The following is a 23,273-nucleotide window of genomic DNA, read 5'->3' as shown; positions in this document are numbered from 1 at the left end:
TAGGGCTGGGAACCATGTCTTAACGATCAGTCCACTGCGGGACGATAACAATAGGAGCATGCATACCCTTAATTCAGAGATCAGCCTTGGCTTAAATGATTTTAAACATTGATAATTGAAACCAACACTTATCTAAGGAGGAGGAATATTTTTTTTATTTAATCAGAAGTTGAACATTTTATTTTATTGAGTTAAATTTTAAAGTATCATATATCACTATTTCTGCCACTATTTTTTTCAAGTAAATACTATGCCAATTCAGGTTGATGAGTTTTGAATGAAAAAGAAGTATAGTGCAACACATGCGCCTAAATGAAACAGTTTCACCTGCACTGGAAAGATGATTCCCTATACCTCTCATTCTTTTTTCTTCTTCATGTCTTGAAGGATATTATTCTGTTTCAAGAGGCCATAAAAAAACCTATTATCACAATACCAGTAGTACCTATCAAAGTATACAGTATTCCCACAGCAGCATGTTATGAGCCAGGATGGTCATATAGGTTAAAACTTAATAATTTTGTGACCATTGTCATGAAGATGATAATATGGTTAGCATTGAGTAACTACCTTTCTTTCCCAATTAAGCTCATACACAATGAACTGAAGCTGAGTAGGTTTCAAACCAACACTAACTAATGATAAAACCCCAGTTTCTCACAATAACAGTTCAGTGCTTTAACCTAACTGCCATTACAGTGCCCGCCGCTAATAAAATCACCGGATAATAAAATCAGCCGCTTTATAAAATAAAATCGGCAAGAACCGAATCGTTACAATATTAATACATGTTAAAAACATCCCTTAATAAAATCAATGCTGCCGCTTTTTAAAATCAAAATTTTGACTACATAATAAATCAAAGGTGCAATATTTCAGCTTTTTTTGTTCTTATTTATAAAATTTTATTTTTTCGAAGTTTAAAGATTTTTTTAGAAGAAGCAACAGTTACTCACAAACCTGTGAAACAGGTGTGGTTAGCACTTTCCTGCGATATACATAGTGTAAGAGTTAAGGAAAAATGTGGGTGGTAAGCGGCGAGTTCATAGAAATCAATTTATCAATGTTAATTCCTTGGCTTGAATGAAGTTTGGAGAAACCTATCTCACTCAACAGGGGATCGAATTCTTATCTTACTTTTTATTGAATGAACCATAGAAGGGAGAGAAGTTTCTTTTGTTATCTATCTTAACAGAGAACATGAATAGATTTCCAAAAACTGTCTGTGCTCATGTTCCATATTATTTAAGCCGTTTGAGTAAATTATAGTTAGAGTTAGAGCACATATCATTTTTAAGTTCGTTTGGTGTTAAATTTTATCAGCATGCCGAAAAGGAAGGATTTGAGTCTTAAAGATAAATTCGAAGTGTTGCAAAACTATGATAAGCTTCCTAAATGTAGTCAACGTGAAGCTTCAATGGAGATGGGGCTCATAACTGTTTCGAAGAAATGATCAGCAATGAAGAAAATGAAATGGACGAGAATTTTTCACGTTACGTAGCTATTGACGATAACCTGCAAACATCAGGAGAAAAATCTGATTCTGAAATTGTTACAGACATCAAAAATTGCAAAGTTATTTCCCATCAAGAAATGGAGGAATCAGACTCAGAAGATGAAATAAACTCATCAGTGCCATCTTCAATGGAAGTCAGAAAAGCACTTAATGTATTGCGGCAAGCTTTAGAACAAAGAGGAGGAATATTGAAAACTATAAAAACTTCTATAAACTCTCAAATGATGTTGAAAAGTTAATTTTAAATACTGCAACTCAAGCAACCATTGATCGGTTTTTTGCAAAACTTTTGTAAATTTAATCTTATGTAGGGTTTTACTTTATTAAAATAATTAAATTAGTTAAAATAAAGCATTAATGTGGTCATTATTTCAGCTCTTAAAGTGTGTGCATTTAGAATATATCGTAAAATTTTTATTTTTTTTCAAATGTTCAATCGCCTCTTAATAAAATCAGCCGCTCAATAAAATCAAAAGAGCATAAAACGAAAGTGATTTTAATAAACGGCGGGCACTATACCACAATTAATTAAGTTCACTTACGCCAGTAATAGTATGACAATTGTTCTATGGCTCCTTAGAACAGAATAGTATCACAATGAATTTTTAAACTTTTGAAGGTCAATTTATTATTTTTATAATTGAAAAGGAGTCAATCAGGAATTTGAAAATATTCAATCTATGATGCAACATTATTGATTTGCACAGTGGATGACCAGAAGAAAAAAAACTTTTTTTTTGGTCCGTTATAGGCAAAGTCTAATGTGTGAGAAAGATAGCTCTCTTAAACCTATTTTGGAAAGAGAATGAATAAACTAGTTCTTTAAAATTTGTGTACTTTCCCCTGTTTTTATTTTTATTTTGTTGCTCCTATTTATGCTTTATTATATCACATTTATTTATATTTTATAATTGTAAAAAAGGATGCAACTCCGATAATTCAATAAAAATTGCTTTGACTGAATTTTCATATCTGTTTTCATAAACATTATAAATTTGCAAAAAGCTTGTTATTTCGTAATTTATTTAAAAAAATATACTTAACTTTTATAATGAATGACACATTTATTTCTTGTAAATTTAATAATTGTTTTAATAACATTAACTTAATATGTTAAATCAGTCAATTTATCTACAATTGAGCACTCATAATAGATGTTATAAGTTATATTATTGTAAGATATGTTTGCGTTCTTGTAATAGATATGCTTCCTTATACAAGGAAATAGAGTCTTGTATCGAATTTTGTGCATATTCCATTTACTACTAAGCTCCTTATTTAAACAGAATTAACGTAGTTAAAAACTGGTATATAGTTACAATTAAAAAAATATTTAACGAGTTCAATAATATATTTTCTTATCACCACATTTCCCCCTCGTTTTGACACAATAATAATTGATAGGTTTTGCATCTAGGTATAATTTTATTATAGATAATAGCTCATACCTGCCAACATAGGAGAAATAAAATAACAGATTTTACTAGCGACATTTTTTAGACTAAGAGTAAAGTCTTGATACATCATGCAAAATCAAGTAAGTCAAAATTGGAAATAATAAAAGCACTTACATTTAGCTAAGTAAAAAATATGCATATAAATCTAAATCTAAAGAAGATTTTTTTAAAACCATTATTTATGATTACTCAAACTATAAACTCAACATAATGCAATACTGGCAATAGTATCACCTGTTGAGGAATAAGAGAAGTATTTTTGCCAAAGGAAGTTTTATGGCCAATTTTTTTGAAATTATTTTTTGTAAATAATTTTTTCAACGAATACAAATAAATTTGAAAATATACGAGTAAACATGAGATAGTCGTAAAATACTGGAGTCTTCATTAAAAAACAGGTGCCTTGGCAGGTATGATAGCTGCAGCTTTTAAAGTGCAAAATTTTGCGTCAAACTTTAAAGTATGAATAAAATTAGCATAAAACTTCCCAAAGAAGTATTATTAAAAATATTTCATATTATAGCATACATGCTTTAATTTTAGAAATATTAATTTGGCAATACCATCTAACTGCCATTTTCATAAAAACACAATTTTTAAAAAAAAATCATATGTCAAAACTTAGCAAACTAAATTTTAAAAAATTGTTTGATTTCATATTCTGAAGACAAAACAATTAAAATATAGCAGCAGAAAATACTACAAATCATTTGAACGAGAAAAAAAATGAGATTGGACGACACAATTTAAAAGATAAATTTAGCTCTTGAAGTCTCAAAATGCGTCTTTTTTAGAGGCTAACCTCTATGAATTGCAAGAAAAATATTAATATTTTTCAAAAAAAAAACATGAATTCATATTTTATAGCTATAAAATATGAATATATTATAGCTATAAAATATGAGCATATTTCAAACAGAAAGAATTCACAAGCCTCAATAAGAATTTTCGAAAAATTTCTAGCAATTTTACTATTAATTATTGAGTAGAGGTAAATTAATTTATATTTCACAGAAAATAGAACATCAAAAATGGAGTACAACTCTTACTTGTATCAGAATGAGCAAGCACATTAATTAAATTCTTTTTTCTCAAGATTGGTATTACTACATTTTGATGTGATGTCACTAGTCTTCTAGGTCGAATTAGACACTTATCTTTGGAATCCAACTCACAAAGATAACATAGCCAAATAGTGGCACGTAGAACCTACAAAATCAATAAAATAATCTTTAAACTTTTCCAAATTGTAACACCCTAATGAGATTTAAAACAATCTTATAAGTCGATTTAATATCAAACTGCAGAATCTTTTTGAAATAATTATGTGACATTTTATCACAAATGGTAAAAAAAGGTACAATGTTGCTCTAGTCAGATGCATTAACCAACAAAAAAATTTAAGAGAGGAGTGCAAAGAGCATTCTTAAAGCAGTTCACTCAAATCTCTATAGCGATTATTTTGACAGTTTTGACCGTTCTAGCAGAACTTTATTTTACCCACTTGTTATATTACCAAATAAAATTTTCCCTTTATGCTTTTAAAAACTTCAAATAGTTGGGAAAAGCCACAAAAGTAAAGTAAGCAGGAATAATTGTTTTAAATATTAGTACTCCTTAAAGTTCAATTGCAGCCAAAATGACAGTTTTGCCTGCTATAGTGTTAAGATTTTGCATTGACAGTTGTTCTTCCCCCCAAAGTATTTGTCCCTCTGGTTAAAAAAAAAAGATGCCTTCACAGATGCACAAATGGAGATTTTGCGCTTGGATTCAAACATTAAGTTGCTCACAGTATCAATACAAAGTTGCTCACAGTATTTCACACTTATTTTTGATCACCTTCTTTTGGCATATGTTCTCTACTTTTAGCTTCTGGTAATTTATGCATTTAACTCATAAATCACCAGAAGGGGAAGAGAACTACTAAGACGGTCCAGCGGGTGCTGTTCTTCCGGAATGCAGAAAGAGGGATATACATTTAAAAGAGTGTAACTAAATCCCCCTACTCTAGTGATGTCCAAACAAGTATAGCAGCTGGCTAGAAAAAAGGCACTACTTTGATCCTCTTTAATTTTGTTTGATAAGAAAAGAAAAACTACTTAAGAAATAAAAAAGATAAAGGTAAACGCAATGCCAGTTAAAATTAGAATAGTTTTGAAAGATATATGTCCTTGAAAAACATTCTTTCCTCCCCATATCCTTATCTCTCATTAAAATATTTAGGGGATGGGGAAACGTTCCTTCTTTATGATTGACATGCAATTGACTTCCCTTCTAATGAAATATGACCTTAACAAATGAAAGTCCCTTTGTTCCCAACCAAGAATTTAACTAAATTTCTCCAAAATTCATTCTCTTTTTATTTCTATCTTTCCCTCAAACTTGAAGTGCACCTGCAAATACATTAATAGGAATAGTAATTGACCTTGGTGAAATAAGCCTTACAAAATACTCCGGAAATAATTCCTCTTGCCAAACATCTCATATTTAAAGCAATTTAAGATGTCATACTTGTTCATTTTTACCCTATCTAGCTTTGTGAGTTATGAAATTGGGATTTTCAACTGTGTGTTTTTTAAATTTTTGATAAGATATTTTTTATTAAGTTTTCAGTTCAAGTATTAAGTTTTTTTAAGTTCATTTTCATTAAGTTTTAATGGAATTATAGTTATTTTTATTAAGCTTTCATTCAGTTATTGTTGCAGGTATTAAGTTTTTTATTCAGTTATCTTTGTTAATTTGCTTTTATTTTACCAACAATGCAATCACATAAGTTTAAAAATATGAAGAAATGTTTTTTATCAATTAAAGAAAAACAAGGAATTGCTTAGAAAATTAGACATAGGCACTTCAGTGTTAAAGCTATATTTCTTTTTATTTTTGATAGGTTTGTTGCTAGTTTATTTTAAAGGTGTCATTTCCTTCACTTAGTGTTTAAAACTAAGTTTTTCAAAATATTTTTTAAGTAATTAATACAGAATAACAGTATTCATACATTTATTGAATAAAAAAAAGAGCAGCATTTTAGCCGTTTCAGTATTCAAATTAAAATTTTGTTTTCACTTTACTCTTTTTACTTAATTGTATAGTAAAGCATAGCGATGTATTTTTCTTAAAAATTTCCTTCCACCTAATGTTTACCAATATGCATGCACAAAAGATGTCCTCATAACTTAAGGTGAAAAATGAAATCAACATGCCACCCCTTAACTTTGGTTTGAAATAATTTTTTCTCTCCCTCCCCACATTTCCATCTATTCAACTTCAAAGACTACTGTAATTTCCACATCTTGCCACAATCAATCTCGTTCAAAATGGTGGAGAAAGTGATTAATATATTTGTTTAACTATGATTAATTGTTATTCTTAATTTTCAAGTTTTTGAGTAATCATTCTTCTTTTCAAAATTTTTTTGACCCATTAGATATCATTCAAATAATAAAACGTTATTCACCCAAAAATTATGTCTATTGTTTATGTTTTAATTGTATAAGACTTGCTGAGACCTTTGTTTATAGTGGGGGTCTATTATAAGGAAAAAATTATTATCTGGACTTGCAGAAGTCAACTTGATTCTGAATACTGGATTTTTCTCTGTATATATTTCCATTTTGTAATGCTTTTTAAACAGGTATACAAACGAAAAACAAAATCAAGTATATAATACTATTACTTTTTAAGTCTTTAATGGAGTCTTTATCATTCATATAATAAAAAATACTAAAACACTTGCTTTTGTTCAGCCTATTAGTTCGTGAATTAAAAAAATCATTGAATGTCCTCAAAATAAAACTTGAAATATGACTCAAATACAGAGTTTAACCAATTCAGCACTGCAGTTGAAACTTCTTTCAGAAAATTAACTAAAAATATGCCCTTTTTTAAAGAAGGGACAGCTTTAGAGCAATGGGTATTTTTATTTCTAGATTATAACTGAATGTACCCCATTTTTAAGGCTTTTGAGCCTAGTTTACAGGTAGAAAAGTATCCAGTATTGTGCTGATTGCCTATACATTAGAAAATAAAAAAATAGCACAATCTATACACTTCAGATAATATTTTTAAATAGTTTGAGCATAAATAATCATGTAATTAATAAAAACTGCTCATAAGAAAAAATAATATTACCTTTTTAAATGTGCCTTTTGGTGTCATATATTCAATACATAAACTACAAAAAGACCTACATGGAAATTGAAAAGAGTAGAATAAGAAATATGGTTTTAAGTGAAATATGGAACATTAAGTTCAAGCAACTATCAAATAAACTTCCCCTACAGATGGGATTAAGAAGGAAAAAAAGGAACGATCTGACAATGATTTAACAAAACAGTAAAAGTTTCAACAGCTCACTTTGGAAGAGAAAAACACAATAATAATAAATTATATTTAATTAATAATCAAAAGGTGTTAAGTATATTTTTTAAAACAATCGAAACATTAACGATATATGTCTAAAAACTATAATTGAGGATATTACTAATTGAGGAATTATTACTATTATTGAGGATATAGTAGATGTTATGGTATTTTAAAAAATATAAAAAATAACATTGAAAGAGTTGAGTAATACTGTTCAGGGAGGGAATCTTGTACTAAACTTTAGACTGTATCTTGAATAGTACTCCTGAGTAATAAAAGCAAAATTAAATATAATAGATCTTAATTAAACTGAAAACTTTAATATTTTATTTCAACTTATACCATTTTGTTTCAACATAGTCATCAAATTGTTTCAGTTTGGTTTCACAGAGAAAAAAAATAGTCTTGACAGCTTAATTGCCAGATTTTCCCTAAAAAACCAAAATTATTGTTTTCAATGAATTTTTTTATTAATTACAAAATTTAATTTTACAATCAAAAATTTTTTTTCCAGAAAGTTATGAATAAAATTAGTTTTATAACTATATTTATATGATTATGAAAATTCTAAAGACCAACACTTTGACAAAGGATATTTCCAAGTTTTTGCCAAAAAAGTGACTAATTTTTTTTACAAAATTCATTAAAACCACTGGTTTTCCAAAAACATGTAACATTTTAAGGAAATTGGAATCTCCCACTTGTGGGTGCCCTGAAGAAAATTAAGTTGAAAATGAACTATGATAGCACAGACAATTTAGTAAAAACTAGTTCTGTTCTTTTCAAGAATATTTAAACAAAATAGTTTTTATAATTTGACATGAATAAACAACATAAAAGGGAAATTTTGTTTTAAAAAATTACATAAGTTTAAAAACCTAATTTTAAATTATTCTCTTAGTTAATGTAGATTTTATTTAATGAAGATAAAAAAAATTTATGAAGAGATAAATTTACTATATAGCAATTTACAAATTCCAGATATAAGTAAGTTAAAATAATTTTCTTATGAAACTATAAGGCATAAATTAGTTCAGCCAAGTCTTTAAATGAGGCTGCTTTCAAGTGGAGAACATGTTTTGTAAATAGTATCCTAATGTTTTCATACATTTTAAAGATTAATTTCAATTTACATAAATTACACAAATGATTTCTGGTACATTATTATGATAAACGTCTAACAGATAAATTACATGACATTAAAAAGAATCTAGATTCAAAAGTTTTATGCAAAAGAATACAAAGAATTACTTTAAACACATTGAGTTACTGCAAATAATGAGATGTCCACCTTGGCCACACACTGCACAGGAATCCTAAAATATTTGGTACAAAAATTAAGTAAGCAATAATACAATGATTTTAAAAAAAATTACATTTCTAGTAGCTATCTCAAATTTTGATGTATATGCAAAGTCAATGCTCAATATAAAGACACATACATTGCAGGTGCACAAAAAACCATAAACATTTATTCAAATCTAAAAAATATTGACTAATTTTAACAAAGTAAGGTTTAAATAGAATTATTTGATAAACTGTATAATTTATTTATAAGATCACAACTTGTTTTTATTCTCCATGTTAATACATTTGTAAATAGTACCTTATAAAATGAAACTTTGTAAGTGAAAGGTGCAGAACAATAAAACTCTGGCTCTGGGCAGTCCTTTTCAATGAATAACTATCTTAATTAGGCAAGGTTGGAAAGTTTATTTGATAATTGACGGTTTTATTTAGTTTTAACTGTCAATTGTCAAAAACCATGAAATTTTAAATCATGTAAAACGGATGGCGTTTTCATACGCTACGGACTGACAATACGCTGAAATAGATAGGGATTGAATTAATTGTGAAAAGGTTGAATAGAACAATGTGAACTGTGTCGTTTTGCATAATTCATAACAAAAATAAACATGGTAAAGGAAAAATTTAATTATGAAAAAGGAAAAATTAAGCACTTTTTAAAAACACCTGAAGAAAAAAGCACCTTTAAGAGATTTTAAAAAACGTAAATCAAAAATTAGCATCTTCAAGCACTTTTTAAAAACACTACGCACCCGGCATAAAGATAGTCAGATAAAGACTACACATTTTAACTCAAAAATAAATCAATTAAGGGTCTCATATTTCAGATTTAGAGTAAATAAAATTTTGAAACCAGAAAAGTGTTCAATAAATTTAAAAGAAAGTTTGTTTTTGTGACAAGAAATTTACTCAGATTGTGAAATCTACGTTCTTAGCGTCACCAAAATTCTTGGTGACTTTATTTACACAGGTAATTAGTCGAAAACATTCATAAAATATTATAGGAAACAAAAACTTTCCTTATAAAAATCAATATACCTGGAGCTCTCCAAATGGAATGTCGCAAGCTATTTCAACAATTCTTTGACAAGTCCGGCAAAATCCACCAACAAAATATGGATGTTTTTTTACCACGCAAGCACTAGGTTTAAAGCAGCTAATGCAAATATCTAAAAAATAAAAATACACAAGTAATATAAACTCCTTAGATACTGATTTGTCAAATCTTTGTACATATTGCCTTGGCCAAATATTAACAATGTTCCACGTTTTAAACTATTGATTTAAAAAAAGATTTGCAAGACTGATTTTTTTTAAAACAGAAGATTTAAAAATAGAAAATCATTGATTCAAAATTTTTTAAAGCATTTTAATATGAATTTTCTTAATCAATCATTCCTCATGTTTAAATAAGTCAATTTATTACTCTAAGCCATTTTTTTATGATTTTTTTCCTTCCATCTTCACCTTTTTATTCAGTTTTGAACATGAGTACAAATTAAAACTTTCAGCGAAATTTGTCTCATAAAAGTAATTAAGTAGTGACTACATTTCAAAAATGTTTGTAATCAATATATTAAAAAAAATAGTTGTAGTTCACTACATTTGTCCTAAAGTAGTTGCAGTTAATGACAAAATAAGTTTTTCTAACCACTAACAAAAGATATTAAAAAATGTTACCTTCTAAATTTTTGATTCCATTTAACACATCAGGCAGCAAATTTTCTAAGTAAGAAAAATGAGTAGTTTCAACATAAAAATATATCAAGTATATCTCTATTTTATATGAAATAAACCAAAATCAAGCCTTAAAAAAAACATTTCAGAATTCGTAAAAAAAAGTTTTGAAAGAATATTGGATATTCAAATATTTTGAACACAACTTAAACTCTTACCCTTATTTTTACAATATTTTAATACTAATCTCCTGCTTTCTCTGATTTTTCTCACCAGTGGCAACTTTGTTTAATAGGATTTTTAAAAAGAATGCACCATTACACTTACAGTAGTAACAATTAAGCATCAAGAAACTCTCTGATTAGGAATATTAAGAAATAATTTAAACCTAACAACATTTCAGACAAAATTTAGTAACAACACTGCATGTTTCCCTCTGTCTAAAATCCTCTATCTTGACAATTTAGTCAGTTCAAATCATGTTTAATTTTGCTAATTCATGAATCAATTTATGTAACTGCAAACAATATTCAGTATACTATAAATTTAATGCAGCAGTGCACAATATACATTGTTATTAAAACAAAATATTTAAGTATTTTTAATTTACATTTGATTAACTAATTCTTTGTTATATTTTACTAAATTAAAAATCACATACTTTTTATAATTTATTCTTCTTACATAAAATTTCTGTAGACACAAGAGCTAGATCAATTACAGTGCAACGTCTCATATCCGGACACCCCTTTTCCGGAAGGATCGATTTCCCGGAAACTTTTCAACAATCAAAATAAACAAACATCTCTTCATCTTCCCATTTCTTTAAAAAAAAAAAAAGGTCTTTTGACACGTTTTCTCTTCTAGCTTGCACTGAACCCCTGATATATGCATTGAACCCATAAATCACAAAGGGGAAGAAGAGAAGATCTACCAAGACCATTGAGTGATTGTTAGCGACGCTCCTACTCTGTAATGCAGGAAAAGAGGGAGATTTGTTTTCAAAAGAACGCAACTGCGTCCCCTCCCCTCTCTTTTCCTATGCAGCTGGCTAGTAAAAGAGGCATTTCATGGAACCTTTTTATTGGAAGAAAAGGGTAAACGCTGCAAGCATTAACGTGGAGGGGGAGTCAAAATGGAACATTTGAATAGGTCTAAAAGGATACATGTCCTCGAGAAACATTCATTCTTCCCCTGACCATGTAATATTTAGGAGGCGGGGGGAAAAGGGGGTAACATTCTTTCTTTAACAGATTCTTTCAGTCATACAAGAAAAAATAAAGAGAACTCCATCAGCGTACCCCTTTATGCTTGATTGATAGCCAATGATTTGAGAGAAAACAGTAATTTGTCACTTCCCCACCCTCAACTTAAATGATCTCCTCTCTACACTTATTTTCTTTCACAAATAAGGAGGAAATGAATTTTTCTCCTCCACCTACCCACCTTAATGAATGACAGGAATTTCCCTTTCTTGCTTGAATAATTCTAGTTAAAAATGGCAGATTATTATTTTCATAACTGTCAAATTTTTTTTTATCTATATTTTAAGCAATAATTTTTTTTCTCCCTAATATTTCATATTTGATTGATTGGATAATCTAATACTAGAACATTATTCCCCATAAAAATAATGTTTATTTATTTTTGCTTCTTAGATTTAGATCATTTTAAGCTTTGTTCCAGAATGAAGTGAATTTCCCCTTCCTGCCTGAATCGTTCTAGTTCAAAATGGCGGATTAATATTTTCATAACTGTCAAATTTTTTCGTTTTCTATATTTTCAGCAATAATATTTTTTTTTCTAATACATATTTTATGTTTGATTGATTAGATATTCTAATACTAAAATATTATTCCCCTTATTATTAGGAGAAAAAAAACCTAATGATAAAATTTAAGAATAAGAATTCGCTCAATTGTGAACACTTTATTAATTTAACAGTTCTTAAAATCAGAGGAAGTTTGTGCAATAGTTTACTATTTCCATAGTCTATTGTGCAGGATAAAATGCCTAACGGTATAAAAATTCACTAAAATAGTTTTAAAATTCAAAAACCATTAAAAACATAATAAAAGGTATCAGGTAGAAATAGTTAAAATTGAAGCGTTTAAAATCCAAACAGAATTAGTGCCAAAATCATCATAAACAATTCAAAAAGTTATTAAATATTAAAATAGTAAACATGTTGTAAAATCATTAAAAAATGCTAAAAACCATCACAAAAATGGTACAGTTAGCTAAAATCAATCACTTAAAATCATTGAAGAGTAATTAAAAGCGATAATTATGTATTAAAATAAGTGGGGCACATTACAGTGTCAGATATCAAAGCATAGGATAAAATTGGCCTGGGGCAAGCAGATCTTTTAAGGTTTGCTTTATAATTTGTTTTATGACCCTCCAGCAGTCTAGACTAACACACCACAGATGTTGACTTCCATCTATTTAACATGAAGCGTTCGGTACCTAGGGCAATATCCTTTGAGGTGTTCAATATCCTGTACCATCCCACAATATATGCACGCTTAAGTCAGGGATATAGGTAAATAAAAAGTACAGCAAATTTAAAAAAATTTTTGACCAAAAAGTACAAAAATCAAATCATTACAAAAAAAATCCTTACAAAAGATAGAGAAGTAATGCAATAATGAAGTACCCATTTCCATAGTATCTTCATCACTATCATCTTCTTGATCACTATCATTAATAAGTTTTCTCTTGAATGCCTTTCTGTTGAGAGACTCTGACACCATTTTAGGAAGTCCTGATAAAAAGGAGTAGTTTAACAACTATAAGAAAATTGATAAAAATATGGCATAACTTTTATTCCTTAAATTTCTAAGGATAGTAAAAACTTGAAATGAATTTTTTTATTTAATCTAGGCATTGACAAAATAAACAGAATCAGAACAAAGTAAGAATCTTTCATATATATCTATATATATTAAATGCGTAAAAACAAGCAAGAAATTTAAGAAAGATAGGTCCTGCCAAAAACTTTTTGTTTTTCTACATTATCAAGGAAACATCTTTTTCATGTTGCAGTTAATAAAATGTGCACAATGCTGACTACCACAATCATGCCCTTGGTCACGAACCTCCATGACCCCATTGGTCCACAACTGGTTGTAGAGGAAATACTTTACTTTTACTTACAGGAAAAGTTCAGTTTTAAGTTAACAAAGCTAATACAGTATGACCTTTAAAATACTGACTGCTCGGATTTTTGAAATTTCTGAATTTTAAAAACTTACTTAAACCAAAAGAATAATTAAAGTTCTGATGTCCTTGGACCGATTCTGTGATTAAACCAGCATAAGCAGACGTCTGATGTTGATTGCAACAACTTTGTATAAATGCAGCTTATAAATAAACTTATTTCTTAAACATATCAATGTTTCATAGATTTCACTCAATAATTACTAATTTTTCTTCACTTTATAAAGTAGTATTAACTCATGTTCATCAACAATGTTACTTTGCTCTAAACCTCAGATACTGTTCAGATTTCTTAACATTTCCTTTAATATAACTGATTCTTTTTCCATTTAGAGCTTCCTCTTTCATATCGCTCTCTTTTTTTATCAGGGTCATTACTTATAACAGCCATTCTTACTTTGTTGTCAGTCATGCAACTTATGGCCATTCGTCATCGAAATACACGACTTCCTCAATACCATCTTGATCGATTTTATAAACACACACTTTAACATAATCGAGCAGTTCATTCAATTCAAGTTTCAGGCTTTTAAAATCTAAAACCTTCAAAATAATTTTCATTTACAAAGAAAACTGCTTACGAAAACAAATTGAGCCAAGCATATTGTAATGTTTCAGGCGTAATATTGTTCCATGCATATGCAATGCATTAAAAGGCATCCTTTATGTCAAACTCCACTAGAAGTTCAGAGCTGCTTTGCTTTGATTGATAGACTCCAGTATTTTCAACAAAAACTCTTTTTCATACTTGCACTTTAAAGATCTTAATACTCCATTATCCATTCATTGAATTAAATAACTGCAATTTGGAGGTAAGTATACTACTTGAATTCCTGACTCAGATAAAACATCAGCAAGAGGATGTGTTGTACAATTGCCCAATAAGAGAATAATCTTTGCATCACTTGGTAACCGAACAGCACTGCAGTGAGCTTTTGGAACGAAATGATAATTGAACCACTCTTCTGTCAATTCTTATATAATCCATATAAGCTTGTTCACCTTCATTGTACCCGACAGGTAGAGTTTTTACGTTTACATAGATAAATTATTCTAATCAACAAATTGGGAACCGCGATAGCTCAGGGGATAGAGCGTTCATCTTCCAATGAGGTAAACTCGGTTTGAATCCCAGCGATGGCTGGTTGACATAAAATCCACATCCGGCTTGCCAACGTGAAAAATCCTCAGTGATAGATGGATCATGGGCGAGAGTCCCCTTGCCGTTAGGCTAGATATGGGAGGTTCTCGTGATCTTCCTCTCCATGTAACGCAATGCCAGTTAGTTTCATCCAAGAGTCCTCCACAAAGGCAAATTCCTCCCAATACTTGATCCAGGAGTTTCCTTGTCTTCTGGATTGGGTTCAAAATTACAAGGCTACGGAGTTGAATGTTAGTAGTAAACCCGAAACAATGAGTCGGCTGTTCAATGACGGTTATAAAATAAAATAAAAAATCAGCAAATTGGGAAAATTCATTGATGGTTCAACAGCCGACACCTTTTCCATACAAATTCTCAGTTGGTTTATTTCATTTCGTTTCTTAAATTTGTCTAACAATCCTGAAGAATATTCACAAGGTGATTCGATTTTCATGTCTTCGTGGAAGATTCTTGCTTGTGCCCTAATAATCCCGCCAGTCAAAGGCACTTTCTCACTTCTTAGTCACCCATTCTATAGATTATTCAGCAAATTGAGCTTTTGCTTCCATTTTTTCCAGTAACTGATTGTTTAGATAACATAACACTGTTATCAATTTTAAAAAAAATGTAGCTGAATTCAAAATGATTAATTTATAGCTGAAATATGTGCTTTTAGACTGGAATTGGAAGAGAATAAATCTACTGATAATCTTTTTTTTGTTGTTTATGGTAAGAAATTAAAGTATTTGTCTCTTCCTTCAGATCCAAAGCTTCACAATTAGAATATACTTTAATATTTATCACCTCTCACGGTAGAAAAAAAAGGGCAAAAATAGAATAATTTTTATCTCCAAGCACAACCTTATTTCTACATCCTCCATGTGAATGACTGGATTTTCCTTATCAGCTAAGTGTTATTATTCACTCCTCACTTCCAGATCATCATCCCCTGCTTTGTTTTTTGAAACTAGAGTCAAGGTTTCGTACTTTTGCATTTAAATTCTGATCTGAAGAGTTTTTTTTAAAAATCAATTTGGAAATTTTTTTTCTCAGCTGGAGACCTGTTTTTAGAGATTTCCGGATTTTAGAATTTAGATTTTTGTGGTCGAACTGTATTGAAAAATATATTTCAGAAAAAGAAGTGAATTTTGATAACATTCACAGACAGTTGTAATAAAAATTAATCAATCTTATATAAAGAAAATAAGGTACAACAATCTGAAACGTTTGTGACTAGGTTATAATTAATAGATACAATAAAACAAAAATCCCTGAAATATGAATTGAAAACAAAAAATTCCCAGGGGAAAATAATTCATTAAAGCTAATGTCATCACAAATTATAATCATAAGAAAGTTTACATCACATGAAAGCAAGGCTTTTAATACAGGAATGGAATTTTTTTTTTTTAAATTTAAGGTTTTATTGTTAAAAAAATTTGAGATTTTGATGTTATATTAAACTTAAGCGCACACAGACTAAAACAATGTGTTAAGAAAAAAAAAAGTTTCTTTCAATCTTTTTTTAAGTTTAATGTTCAAATTTATGTCGCAACCATCTTTTTTTGTTTTGGCCAACATTGTATTTTCTACCATAAGCTTTTATTTTCAATTTTTATAAAAAAAACTTAACAAGCTTTTATTTATATATTTAAACTTGGCTACCTAAAAAAATAAAATGCATATTTTGGCAGCAAATTGTTATTTTCTTTTTTTAAGATTAATACCTGAATTTATTCTAAAAAAAAATGAAAACGTTATGGGAGTATTAATGCTTTGTTGCTTAACGATTCAAGGTATAAAACTATTGCATGACTGTAATCTATAATTGCCGAAAATACCTAGTTACTTCTTTTGAAGTTTTTGGAATTGACCACGAGTATACATATACACTATTTCTAGTGGCTGAGAAGTATGACTTAGAAGTGGTTTAAATAATTGCATTTATTGAATTTAACAATAAAGCAAGTATCACAATTATCATCAGGTTTTTCTATATTAGGTAATTCCCTTACACTCTGGTTCTTGCTAGTTTCTTTAAAAGTCAAAATTAATATGAGAATATCTTCTATGCTATAACAAAGCTATATCTGTTTCAGATTTACAAGTGCCTACATTAAATCCACTGTCTTCTGCTTTTGGAGTGCCAGGCTTATATTTGTATGACTACAGATAGTATAACCCATTTCTTCTGGCGGCATAAAATAATTTCAACTAGTCATTTGAATATATACTCATATTTTTCTCTTAGCTCCTACAAATTAAGCTTTAGTAGCTTCTAAGAGAGAAACAGATATAAGGTTTCTGTGAATGCTTGGGTTACACAAAATATTTGTCAAAAGTTATATTACTCATTTCATCCAGTTGAAGTGAAAAATCAATAGTCTCTTTTCCTAGTATCTTACTAGAAGGATCCCATACAGCCAGAGTCATGTTTACAATAATTGTTTCTGCATAACTTGACAATAACATTTTGCTTTTACAGAAATGTGTAGTTGCAGCTAAATCCAAATCCCATCATCGTTTCGAGTAGTAGTTTCCCTAACTTCCACAGTCTGAGAGGTATAAGTCTCAACTAATGCAGTTGACAGGTCATTGAAATTCCTTTTCTGTTTCTTCCAATTTGACTTTATATTTCTGGCATATCTATCACTATAATTTATAATTAAATGTTCATATTTATGGCAGTGATCACATGGACCAATGACTTTTCTACTATTTTCTGGCATTACTTTTTTTAAGATTTTCTCCTGTCTGCATATCTTTTCATAACATCTTTACTAGTAGAAGAAATATTGAAAATACTAGCATCAGGACTAATATTATCAGCTTTCACTTCTGTAAGTCTGCTTTCTTCCCTTTTCAGTTCTTGAGCAATTTTATCAATAGTAAATCTTCATCTCCCCAATGATAGATTAACACTAAACATACCATAACCAGTCAAAAGACTGGTTTAATGTTAACTAAACTATATCTGAGAGTTTAGGAGGTAGAAGTTTTTTCAATCAAACAATTTTGAAAAGGCAGTCTGAACTATGGCTTAATTGCACAGTTCAGTGTTGAAAATTATCTGTGTTTTCTTAATTCATAACCTTGTTTTTCCAGTCTTGAAGTTGAAACTTCTAACTCTTCTCCTTTATCTTCTATAAATTTCAAACAGCCTTTAACTAATAACAAAACTTTTATGTCTGTCTTTCCCTTATCCCAATTGTTATGACTTAATTATTCAAAGCCTTCAGGTAGCAATGCTATTTTATGTTCCAGTTCTTCAAAATATTAATGTCTTTGGTCCATAACCAATCTTGGAAGAAAATAAAACATTAAAAAAGTTAAGAAGGTAGGACCTATATACAAAAAGATGCAGACATTTTACTCATTCTAAAACTGAAACAAAACTCTAACTCATAGAAAACTGCAATACTATTTCATATAACTTTCAAAATTATTGAAATAACCTTCAAAATTATTGAAAGGAAAATAAAAACTCTAAAAACAAATTATATTAAAAAAAATCTAGCTAGAAGACAGAACATAAGAACTAACAGAGAACACAACCACTTCTTTCAAGTTGCATCCACTCAGGAAGTGACACAGCAGAGGGGAAAACACAGCCCATCTCTTCTCAACTATTTTCTTAGCTTATGGACTATTTGCTAAATTCTCCAACAATGAGCTATGAATGGTTGTCTGAAAGTAAACAATAACAAGCTTCCTAAAACTGTCAGAAATTAAGAAAACTCCCGGTATATCCCTCCGTTTATGTTAGGCTTGCGAGGCGATGTGTGAACAGGCTTAATATTCTAAGAAGTTTTGTTGTGATTTATGTTTAAATTCACGAGTAATTTTACCATTCATAAGAGTTTCCTGTAATTTTTAAATTCTAACTGCTTGTGAGCCTAAAACAAATTCAAGAAAATTAATATCACAACATAAATAAAGTATAAAGTTTGCCATGTGCCGACCAGTCTGTGTAGGGGGCAGGGAACTGTCCTTGCATCAGAAAGGTTCTGGGTTCGAATCCCGGGCAAGGCATGGATGTTTCTTTCCCTCTATCGGTGTTCTATGTCCTTTCTCCTTTGTGTGTGAATGTGACCCGCCCTATAAACGGGTTGTGGTAGTGTGACGTGGGCGACGCTGTTCCACCGCCGTGGCTTCGCCACAGGTGCCCACTGGGTAACGAAAAGAGAATTAGCAGTTCTGGCACTTTCTGGGGCCAATGGACAATAGCTCCAAGTGCCTGCCATTAAAAAAAAAAAAGTTTGCCATGTTTTGAATGTTATCCCTGATCGGCTATACTTTAGTAAAATATCACTGTCGGTTATTTTTTTAGTTGCATCTTGCAGGGCATTAGCATGCTTGTGGAGTCTCCCAAATTTATATGTTGATTGTTTCATTGAAATTTAAATTGAAAGAACCTGTTATATTGTAAACACTACAAGTATAACATTTGATGGGGCCTTTTTTCAAGCTTAGATGCAAAAATCAATCGAAAGTAGTAACCCAGAAATATTACGACGAACTTTAACCCCAAGCTCTATCTGTACTTAGCTTTACATGGTCAACAATCCATAGCATATGAAATACACCGAAAACCATAGAGGGGACGCGAAAAAGAAGCTATGATGCATTCTCTGGGACGGATAATTCCCTACAGAGATAAATTTTTTTAAAAAAAATTTAATCTTTCAAGTACAGATTTTAATTATTTTAAATAATATAAATAATTAAATAAAATTCAAAAGCCCTGGGTAATAAGGATCTGTGTTTTCCAAAGTCTGATGCAATGCTTGACAGACATACTAAAATATACACATTTATAAAATTCCTCTCATTTTTCAGAAATATTTATCTTTATGGATTCAAGCTTAAAACTTTTTCTGTTACTTTGTTTGACCAGGCATTCAATGAAAAACAGTGAAAGATCTTTTCTTGTCTTTTTCAACAGCAAAGAGAATCAGAAGATTAAGGCATATTTTCACATTTTCATGAAAGCATTTTTTTTTTGTCTTAGAGGAAATCAATATACTCAGTTAATAATTTTAATTTATTATTTGATAGTTCTTTCATCTTTTGATTATCTAATCTAAACTATTTTCATAAGGCACTCAGAAGATTTCATTAACTATTTTCATAAGGCACATTGATTTGAATCAAAGGTTTAATGTGTGTGACTTGATGATGGGTACATCATGTACATTTCAAACCTTTTTTATTGGTTCAATAATCATCCTTTGAGTAATGTGGCTGTCTTCTTTTAAATATTCTACCTTTAAAGCTTTGTTAGTAAAATTAAGAGCTTTGAGAATCTTGAATAAGAATTAAGTACCGTTAAGCTCCTTGATTTTTATAATAAAATTTAAGGAGATTTTAATGACTCTGAAGGATCATAAGAGCACTACTTAAGTTATCTTAGGTGGTTGTGATTTTTTGTCAAATACAAATTATTTTACATTATTAATTAGTCTCATTTTTATAAGTTATGAGTAAATATTAGCGATTTATATTTGCACATGTAACATAATACCGATCTTTGTATCAGTGACAAAAGTTGTTACAATGAATATTGATAGCACTAACCTTGAAAAGACAATCATTTTCTAAAAACTCATTTGAAAACATGGTTTACACTTACAACTAAAAAAAAATTCTAAATTACCTTTTACTTTATCAGGTAAGAAAAGACCTTGGTTCTCGAATCCCTTAGCAGCCCAATCAAATAAATTAGAAGATTTAAGGGAATTTTCATTATAATTTTCAGCTAATACCTGTTAATGAAAAAACATAACTTCACAAGGCTTCTTCAATACACATGAATTAGACAATATCAATGTCTTTGGAGTGAGAAAAATTAAAATAAAGAATATTTTCCTAATGGCATAATAAGACAGCCATTTACACATGCCAAATTCAATAAATAAGACTGTGTCTTGCATACAAATAAATTTTGAATATTTTTTCTCCAATTATTCAAAGCATTATTAAATTAATCAATTTTTATGCAAATTATAAGTTGAGTATATAAGCCGCTTTTGAGAAGTAGTCTTTTTCTTCATTAAAAATCAACACAATTTTTTCCAGCTAATGTTTAATAAATAAAAAATTCAAAGTGTATTCCTTTAATTATGGCAAACCTATGGCCTTTTAAGCAGCTTCTTTACAACAGTTGATGAGATTGGCATATCAAGGAGGTAAAAATTTAAATTTACTATATTTTTTTGCCAATTACAAAAATGAGTCCCATAAGCAGCTTGGTTTGTCCACTAGCAGGACTTCTGCACTGATAAAAAAATAAGTAATTCTCGTGTTTTTAATATAATAAATATTGAACTTTCATCTTTATGAAATGAAGCAGGAACATTTAAATCATAGATTCCACAACATTTTTTGAAGGTTTTACAATACATTTATTAAAAAATTTATAGATGAAAAGTTATGCCACACATACAACCAAAAATTCCAGGCATTTAAATGTAGTGCTGTAAGGGTAAGATTTTTTTATCAGTATGAGATGTGTATAATGTTTTCAATGAAAATACTTTTATTTAAGCATAGATATAATTTAGTTTAACATGACTTCGTTTAATTTTGCTTTTACTATCCATGAACTATGCTTTAACAGCCATACATAGCAACTTAAATACCAAATAAAAGGAATTAAATTAGTAACTGTTCACAAAACATCCGTAAATTCAGTGACCCAAAATTCAGTAACTGTTTCACAAAAACAATTTCTTTCTTTCTACAAACATGTAAAGAAATATACTAACAATAAACTTACAGTTAATGCTTCTTGAACAGCACGGTTAAAATTTTTTCCTTTTCCATTCAGAAAATGTGTGTCATACTCTTCTTTAAAATCATTAATTTTATCTAGGGGCATCTGTAAAACAATAATTAATATTGTATAATAATCATTAATAGTTATCCATGAAGAAATCAACATAAGAGTAAAACACAAATACTTTTGAATTTGCATGAATGACACTCTTTGGAACAGAGATTTTTTTTTTTTTTTTTTNTTTTTTTTTTTTTTTTTTTTTTTTTTTTTTTTTTTTTTTTTTTTGTACAGGCTATTTTTGGTAAATAACATCATTTTCAATTACTGCCAAGCTTTCATCACAAAGTTTGGTAGCAATTGAAAATAATCAGACATCACACTTTTAAGCACGGAGATTAAGTTAAAAGGAATGATAGTTAAGATGAAGAGGGGAAAAGTCAGATTTTATCAAAAAAAGGATATTTGAAATTGTGGTAATGAATTAGACATATTTATAATTGCACAGCTGAACAAAATGATGTAAAAGATGCGGAAAAAAATGATGAGGCATTGAAACTATCTAGGACGAATCAAGCAGTCGCGAAGATCACCATCTCTAGCCAATTCTCCAGGCACGTATTGTTGTATCCATATCCCATTTTTCACAAAGAGACTCTGCTTTTTCTATTGCCTCTTCACAGTGCTTGTCTCGAATTTCGGCTAGTTCAGTCGCTAATGATTCAAGATCATGGAACACTTCTCTAAAATTCATTCTAGGATCTTATAATCTGAGCTGCACACGATCAATCCTCCTTAAGATTTCCTACCAGAATTGAACTAAAGTTATGAAACTAAAAGTTAGTATATTTTGCAACAGAATTGTAGCTTCACTTCTGGTGTCACTTGTAGTGGTAGTGTCCTCTGCTAATTTTTCCTATATTCTCTAGCCCATAGACAACAACACTAACCGCTTGTATTCTGGAGCTGCATCGCGTTTCAGATGTGTGACTTGCCATCACGGCAGCATTATTGTAACACTGTGATCTGCAGTTTGTTAATGAAATTTCATTGAAATTTAATTTCTCTAAAATTGTATTTCCAATAGAGGCTGCATCTTTAGCATGCATTTCAATAAAACCCAAAGAAAGATTCTTTGATGGAAACTTTTTTATTGATAAAATCAACATCTACATACCTAACGACTTGGGACATTTGTTCTCGATGAGAGATATCAGAAGTTTAATCAAACAAAAGTTCATAATATTTATTTCTTTTGACATCGTTTATTAATTGATTTCGAACTGTAGATGCTAGAAGATGAATGAATTCATTTTGAATATGTGGTGACAAATATGAGAACAACAAATTTTTTCATACTCTATTCACTGAATAATAGAATTGTCGAGTAAATGTAATAAGTAATCTTATTTGTTTTATTACTTACCCAGAATGCCTTGAACTTGAAAGGTAGTAACACAGTGAAATATACACTATAATTTAAGCTGACATTAAAGTTATAACATATAACATTTCATTTTTATTCTAAGCAGAGAGCGATGACAAGGACGCAAAACTGAAAAATACACACTCAAAATAACTGAAACGTTACTACTTCGGGTATTTCACTAATTTGTTGCAGACTTCCACAACCTGTCGCAAGTGTCACGGAAAATTGTATCCGGAAAGTAACAAATAAAGAATCTTTTTTTTAAAAAAACAGATAATTCTCAGGCTCACAACAAATACGGCCTCACAACAAATCCTTTCCTAGAAACAACAAAACGCCGTATTTGTTGTGTGTCTGAGAAGTATCTATATTAAAAAATAGACAAT

At 29.6% G+C, this 23,273-nt stretch overlaps 1 protein-coding gene across 3 annotated transcripts in view; it reads right to left on the bottom strand.

Annotated features, from left to right (window-relative positions):
• LOC107457158 (DNA (cytosine-5)-methyltransferase 3B) overlaps positions 1–23,273 on the bottom strand; it is a 43,659-nt gene that overhangs the window by 18,710 nt on the left and 1,676 nt on the right. For all 3 annotated transcript variants that reach the window (XM_016075238.4, XM_043043966.2, XM_043043967.2), the window contains exons 3-10: positions 21,462–21,563; positions 20,340–20,448; positions 12,980–13,087; positions 10,324–10,368; positions 9,682–9,812; positions 8,587–8,651; positions 7,102–7,156; positions 4,023–4,182 (exon numbers count right to left, since the gene is read on the bottom strand). In XM_016075238.4, coding sequence (XP_015930724.2) covers positions 4,023–4,182; positions 7,102–7,156; positions 8,587–8,651; positions 9,682–9,812; positions 10,324–10,368; positions 12,980–13,087; positions 20,340–20,448; positions 21,462–21,563 — 775 coding nt within the window. The remainder of the gene's footprint in view (positions 1–4,022; positions 4,183–7,101; positions 7,157–8,586; positions 8,652–9,681; positions 9,813–10,323; positions 10,369–12,979; positions 13,088–20,339; positions 20,449–21,461; positions 21,564–23,273) is intronic.

Source organism: Parasteatoda tepidariorum, chromosome X1, assembly GCF_043381705.1.
Source record: "Parasteatoda tepidariorum isolate YZ-2023 chromosome X1, CAS_Ptep_4.0, whole genome shotgun sequence".
Classification (NCBI taxonomy): domain Eukaryota; kingdom Metazoa; phylum Arthropoda; class Arachnida; order Araneae; family Theridiidae; genus Parasteatoda; species Parasteatoda tepidariorum.
The sequence above is the reverse complement of the archived record's forward strand: the minus strand, read 5'-3'. Positions and strand labels throughout refer to the sequence as shown.